At 42.8% G+C, this 7,610-nt stretch overlaps 1 protein-coding gene across 1 annotated transcript; it reads right to left on the reverse strand.

The window, feature by feature from the left end:
* Nucleotides 1-392: 392 nt before the first annotated feature.
* LOC132891028 (C-C motif chemokine 14-like) lies at nt 393-1,586 on the reverse strand. Its single transcript, XM_060928472.1, has 3 exons — nt 1,451-1,586; nt 694-808; nt 393-553 (listed from the first exon to the last, which is right to left on the reverse strand). The coding sequence occupies exons 1-3, from the start codon at nt 1,518-1,520 to the stop codon at nt 490-492; spliced, it is 249 nt and encodes an 82-aa protein (XP_060784455.1). The 5' UTR covers nt 1,521-1,586; the 3' UTR covers nt 393-489.
* Between the last annotated feature and the right edge of the window lie 6,024 nt (nt 1,587-7,610).

Here is a 7,610-nt window from a genome sequence, read left to right on the forward strand (position 1 = left end):
TCACACAATTGCTCCCGTGTTGCTGAAGAAACAGTCAGCCCCCACCTGCAAACACGCCCTAGGCCATTTTCGGCTCTCCACTGCCTGCCCAGGTTGCACATATCTCACCACTCACTATCACTGCCTTGGAAACATTTATGTCAGATTACTTCCACTATAAGAATCTGTGTGTGCTCGCATGTGTTTGAGTCACAATGCATTTCACAAACCACAGTTCACGTTCAGCTAATGTGCTACATCTGAGACACGGGAAACCAGCCAACCACAGCTGCTCATGCTGAATCACAGGGCAGCGTATCACACTGATGAAATATTCACAAGCTTATTTTCAGATATTTTCTCACATTGTTTTTTGTTAATAAATCACTCAGTTCACTCAGTGGTGCGTTATAACTTTATTTGAATATGCATCACATTAAGCATCAGTAACATCCATAAGCATCATAATAAATGGTGTGTGTTGCATCTCAGTTGCAGCATTAAGATGCTTTAAGCTTTTAATTCGATGGTGACTTCATGAACACACAGTCTGGGGAACTTAGGAGTAGTAACACTGAAAAACACACATAAACACACACATCAATACAATCTCAATCTACTCTCATCTCATTTAGAAATGGATTTAATTCCACTTTTTTAAAATTAAAATCATGGAATAAAACAGTAATCCTTGTGTAACTGTCAGATACTCACATGAAGCCTTGCTGTGGACACTGTGAGTCTGTCTTTTTAACCTCCAGGATGTTTTGGGGAGGAATTTTGCCAGTGAAAAACTCAAAGCAGCATTCTGTAGGTGCAACAGCTTTAGCTGAGCAAAAGAGAGAGGAGGTGTTTTTTTGTCAAACAGAAAATATTAATAAAATAAATGTACAAAAAGTCATACAAAATTATTCCTTCAGTTCTTCAGTTATCGTAATGAAACATTACTACTACTACTACTACTAGTAGTAGTAGTAGTAATCATAATAATAATGCATGAAAGTCAGATCTTATAATAATAAATAAATTGCATCCGTCATGTAATAATTTTATATTTCATAAATATAAATTTTTATGATTAATTAGTCATTATACAGTATAATTCAAATTTTAATCATAATTTTAACAGTAAATACTTGCAATAGATAACTATTCTTTTAGTACAGAAGGTGAACTTCACATGTGAGTTATACTATAAATTGTAATATTTGTACCCCCATTCCTTTCAACAATGGCAGGAAAACCTCACTGCTGAGCTGAGAATGGTGAATCATCTACCACTGAAAATTATATAATTTCAGTGGTGACCTTTTCCATTGCTGAACAATATACAGGGTGTCAGTACTTTGTGCAGATCAACTAATGAGATGTTATTCATTTTGAACCTATAATATGACATAAATGGGTGATTAAACACCCAATGAACATAGATCTGTGGATACATGAAATTTATATATTTCGTTCAACTCACGCTGAGCATCTGAGTAGAGCGCCATGATCAGGACAAAGCCCAGGACCAAAAACACACGATTCATCTTCATGTTCTCAGCAGGTGTGTGAAGATCTGATTCCTTCTCTCTCTCAGACCTAATTTGATTACATCTGGCTTGTTTTATACAAATTTTTACCTAAAGGCAGAGTCTTTTTCCCCGCCCCTTGTACATCCACACGCAGCTCCTTTTCTCACCACATCCTCCACCCAGCCTAAATAAACAACTACTGAAGATCTATCATCAAGATTTATCTTGAAGATAGTAACTTCTCCATCGATTATCATGTAAACAATACGCTGTGATGTACAGCCTATGGTTGAGTGGAAAAGTTCTTGAAATCAACACTGAACATCAGTTAGCATTTATAAACATTCTCTTAGTATCACCACCAACAAAAATGGGAATATGTGTGTGTGTGTTGACAGCAAGCGTAATTGATGAATGTGATTTACAGTGGGGCAAAAAAGTATTTAGTCAGTCACCAATTGTGCAAGTTCTCCCACTTAAAAAGATGAGAGAGGCCTGTAATTTTCATCATAGGTACACTTCAACTATGAGAGACAGAATGAGAAAAAAAATCCAGAAAATCACATTGTCTGATTTTTAAAGAATTTATTTGCAAATTATGGTGGAAAATAAGTATTTGGTCAATAACAAAAGTTCATCTCAATACTTTGTTATATACCCTTTGTTGGCAATGACAGAGGTCAAATGTTTTCTGTAAGTCTTCACAAGGTTTTCACACACTGTTGCTGGTATTTTGGCCCATTCCTCCATGCAGATCTCCTCTAGAGCAGTGATGTTTTGGGGCTGTCGCTGGGCAACACAGACTTTCAACTCCCTCCAAAGATTTTCTATGGGGTTGAGATCTGGAGACTGGCTCGGCCACTCCAGGACCTTGAAATGCTTCTTATGAAGCCACTCCTTCGTTGCCCGGGCGGTGTGTTTGGGATCATTGTCATGCTGAAAGACCCAGCCACGTTTCATCTTCAATGCCCTTGCTGATGGAAGGAGGTTTTCACTCAAAATCTCATGATACATGGCCCCATTCATTCTCTCCTTTACACGGATCAGTCGTCCTGGTCCCTTTGCAGAAAAACAGCCCCAAAGCATGAAGTTTCCACCCCCATGCTTCACAGCAGGTATGGCGTTCTTTGGATGCAACTCAGCATTCTTTCTCCTCCAAACACAACAAGTTGAGTTTTTACCAAAAAGTTCTATTTTGGGTTCATCTGACCATATGACATTCTCCCAATCCTCTTCTGGATCATCCAAATGCTCTCTAGCAAACTTCAGACGGGCCTGGACATGCACTGGTTTAAGCAGGGGGACACGTCTGGCACTGCAGGATTTGAGTCCCTGGCAGCGTAGTGTGTTACTGATGGTAGCCTTTGTTACTTTGGTCCCAGCTCTCTGCAGGTCATTCACTAGGTCCCCCCGTGTGGTTCTGGGATTTTTGCTCACTGTTCTTGTGATCATTTTGACCCCACAGGGTGAGATCTTGCGTGAAGCCCCAGATCGAGGGAGATTATCAGTGGTCTTGTATGTCTTCCATTTTCTAATAATTGCTCCCACAGTTGATTTCTTCACACCAAGCTGCTTACCTATTGCAGATTCAGTCTTCCCAGCCTGGTGCAGGTCTACAATTTTGTTTCTGGTGTCCTTTGACAGCTCTTTGGTCTTGGCCATAGTGGAGTTTGGAGTGTGACTGTTTGAGGTTGTGGACAGGTGTCTTTTATACTGATAATGAGTTCAAACAGGTGCCATTAATACAGGTAATGAGTGGAGGACAGAGGAGCCTCTTAAAGAAGTTGTTACAGGTCTGTGAGAGCCAGAAATCTTGCTTGTTTGTAGGTGACCAAATACTTATTTTAGCGAGGAATTTACCAATTAATAAATTAAAAATCCTACAATGTGATTTCCTGGATTTTTCCCCCCATTCTGTCTCTCATAGTTGAAGTATACCTATGATGAAAATTACAGGCCTCTCCATCTTTTTAAGAGGGAGAACTTGCACAATTGGTGGCTGACTCAATACTTTTTTGCCCCACTGTATGTGTGCTTCTGTTATATTTACCTCAAATCGCATTATCATTTTGTCAATCAATCTTCATTCATTAGCCCATAATATAACCAGAGGTGGACAAAGTACCCAACTTCATTACTTAAGTCAAAGTACAGATCCCACTGGTCAAATGTTACGCCGATACAAGTGAAAGTTGGACAGTCAAATTTTTCCTTCAGGTAAAATACTGAAGTACTTGCTTTTAAAAATACTAAAGCATTAAAAGTAGATTTTCTGTCAATGCATTGTTGTATTATTGCCACAGCGCTTACAAAACTTAATGCCTCTGAAGCAACCGACTGGATTTACTGATGATCTTGTAGAACCTGTAGAATAAACACATGGTAGAATGTTACAATATGAAACACAACTGAACTGAAAAAGAACCATTGTCATTTTTTTTTATTCCCTGTAACCCTCCTCGGAGGCACGGTGGTGTAGTGGTTAGCGCTGTCACCTCACGGCAAGAAGTTCCGGGTTTGAGCCCCGTGGCCAGCGAGGGCCTTCTGTGCAGAGTTTGCATGTTCTCCCCGTGCCCGTGTGGGTTTCCTCTGGGTGTTTAGATGACATTTATTAGAGTTACACTTAATATCTTAAAGATAATATACACAGGCGGCACAGTGGTGTAGTGGTTAGCACTGTCGCCTCACAGCAAGAAGGTCCAGGTTCGAGCCCCATGGCCGGTGAGGGCCTTTCTGTGCGGAGTTTTCATGTTCTCCCCGTGTCTGCGTGGGTTTCCTCCGGGTGCTCTGGTTTCCCCCACAGTCCAAAGACATGCAGGTTAGGTTAACTGGTGACTCTAAATTGACTGTAGGCACGAATGTGAGTGTGAATGGTTGTCTGTGTCTATGTGTCAGCCCTGTGATGACCTGGCGACTTGTCCAGGGTGTACCCCGCCTTTCGCCCGTAGTCAGCTGGGATAGGCTCCAGCTTGCCTGCGACCCTGTAGAACAGGATAAAGCAGCTAGAGATAATGAGATGAGATGAGATGAGATGTAACCCTCCTCCCCACCCCCACAAAGCAGCATGGTAGTGTTCTGACCCGGCTCTGGCAGTGTGTGCACATGTGTATGTGTATGTTAATCAGGAAGACAGTAGAATGGCTGTAAATGCAGCTTTCTCAGAAAATAAAAATGACAATCCAACCTGCGTAAAGCCAAGGTCCACACCTTTAGCTTAATAACTGCCCAACAGCAACACTACTTTAAGCAAGACAAAAAAAAATGCAAAATCATCATCTGACATCAAAACAAAAAAAATTCCAACAATTTGTTGTGAGTGACTAGTCTGAGGGTAAGTCAAAAAGTTCTAAGACAGATGTTATAACTTCAAAAGGTGTGAAAGACATCCCCCAGACAGGGGCGTAGCTGGGGGGGTGTCTTGGGGTGCCCATGACCCCACCCCCTTTGTCGGACCAAACATTTTTTCAATAGCTGCATTACAAAAGCACCCACTGTAATTTTTCGAACATTTTTTTTAAACTAGATTGTCACCTCAGCCTCATTAGGGTTTCTATAACCTTGCATGGACTTCCTGTGGTTTGGGCACGAAAACCCAGTTTGTCAGCGTGTATGCGGGAGAGGCTGATGTAAGTGCAGATATGTTAAATAATACACAGTGCGATATGAGCATAAAGTGTGTGAAACGCACACAACAGGCAAACAGTCCAAAACAGCAGGCACAGTTGTAATCAAGGAAACAGGTAGGAGGTCAATCGAGGCACGGACAGAATATCAGAGGCAAAACTATACAAGATCAAGGGACGAGAAACAGGAGTCGAAAAACCAGGAGGTCAGCAAGAACAGGGACAGGAAACAAGGCTCTGTAAGGCACACTAGACGTGGCGTAATACTTCGCATCGTCCTTGCATGGGTGCAGTCCTTAAATAGCCCAAACATAGTTCATCGATTAAAGACAGGTGTTTTTGGTTAACGGCGCACGTGCCGGAGCTCGTCAGGTGTGCGCGCAGTCCGAGGCATGCCTTCAGGTGCACGAGCCAAGGTGCGCAGGACTGAAACAGTTCTGTGCAAGCGCAATATGATCGCACTAGAAAACATGGTCAAGCTGCCAGTATAGCTGCAGTCTTTTTAGTTGCGAATTACGAGTATTTCCTCTTGTGTTAATCATTCATCATGTCAAAACAAGCAAAACTTTCCTTCTTTCAATGTGAAGAGAGGTTAGCAATTTACTATATATTTTTTTCCATTAAAGTTGCATTTTGTGGCTTCGAAGCTAAGTTTTAGTGCCGTTTCTAGAACACAACATCAAGAAAACATGGAAGAAACAGCAATAATGGAAGAGCCAGTTTCTAAGCTACCTAAAACTAGCAATGGTAATTATTTTTTGTTACATAATGTATTCAGGCTGCCAGTCAGTGTGTGACCCCCTCCCCCCTTTTAAAAATCCTAGCTACGCCCCTGCCAGAATTCTACAAAGAAGGAATTCTTGGACGGAAACATCGCTTGCAGAAGTGTTTAGACTTAAATGGAGGATAGGTAGAGAAATAGCTTTGTTATTTTCAAAATAAAGATTTTTTTTTTCAATTTGTCTTAGAACTTTTTGACTTACCCTCATACAATACTGTCCATCTTGCAGGTCTCGTGTGTGTGTGTGTGCACGCACATGTATGTATTCATGCACATATGAATTTGTCTGTGGAATTATGGTGGGGGGGCATGGTGGTGTAGTGGTTAGCACTGTCGCATCACAGCAAGAAGGTCCGGGTTCGAGCCCAGCATCCGACGAGGGCCCTTCTGTGTGGAGTTTGCATGCTCTCTCTGTGTCTGTGTGGGTTTCCTCCGGGTGCTCCGGTTTCCCCCACAGTCCAAAGGCATGCAGGTTAGGCTATTTGGTGGCTCTAAACCAACCATAGTTGTGAATGTGAGTGTGAATGGTTGTCTGTGTCTTTGTGTCAGCCCTGCGATGACCTGGCGACTTGTCCAGGGTGTACCCCGCGTCTCGTCCATAGTCCGGTTTCCGGTTCCGGGTCACTGCTCTTGCAGTCGACCGGTTGGAGCGCTGAGCAGTTTTCCTATTTTTATTTTTTTTCTATTATGTTTTGTTTGTGTTTTTGGTTTGTTTGTTTTATTGCACTGTCGGAATGTATTTTTCCGGAATTATTTACACGCTGGCAGTTTTACACATGTTGGTTTATTCAATTGCTGCTTCACCCTTGGAGACAATAAGGATTACATACTCACAGGAGCTGCTGCTGCGTCTCAACCTCAGTCCGGTTCCGTTCTCCCCTGATACTCTTCCTGAGGAGATTCAGAAACGAACATCTGAGGCGGATCATTCCAACTCGAAACAGAGACTTCACAAGGTGACCAGACGGGGAAAAAAGAAGGGAGGTATCAGAGCGTGACTTCAGCAAGCAACAGGTAAACAGCTGACACTGCTGGCAGGCATCCTCGCCAATGTCCTCTCACTAAGGATTAAAACGGATGAACTTCAGGCTAATGTGAACTATCTGCATGAGTACAGGAATGCTTCTATTCTGGCGTTTGCTGAAACTTGGCTCAATCATGGCGATGACAACAAAGCACTGTACATCGATGGATTTGGCACCCCCATCAGGCTCGACTGTGACAGTGATGTCACCGGTAAACAACATGGTGGTGATGTGTGTTTCTATATCAACCCCCAGTGGTGTTCCACTGTCCACGTCAGAGAGAAGCTGAGCACTCCAGACATTGAGCTCCTGGCTCTGTCTCTTCATCCCTTTTACCTTCCCAGAGAGTTCCCTCAACTCTTCTTCATCCTGGTTTACATACACCCCAAAGCTAACTCCACTTCAGCAACTGACCTCATCAAAAGCTCCCTGGATAAATTTTAACATTTATCCCCTGATTCCGGCGGCACGGTGGTGTAGTGGTTAGCGCTGTCGCCTCACAGCAAGAAGGTCTGGGTTCGAGCCCCGTGGCTAGCGAGGGCCTTTCTGTGCGGAGTTTGCATGTTCTCCCTGTGTCTGCGTGGGTTTCCTCCGGGTGCTCCGGTTTCCCCCACAGTCCAAAGACATGCAGGTTAGGTTAACTGGTGACTCTAAATTGACCGTAGGTGTGAATGTGAGTGTG

This window comes from Neoarius graeffei, chromosome 8 (assembly GCF_027579695.1).
Source record: "Neoarius graeffei isolate fNeoGra1 chromosome 8, fNeoGra1.pri, whole genome shotgun sequence".
Lineage (NCBI taxonomy): Eukaryota > Metazoa > Chordata > Actinopteri > Siluriformes > Ariidae > Neoarius > Neoarius graeffei.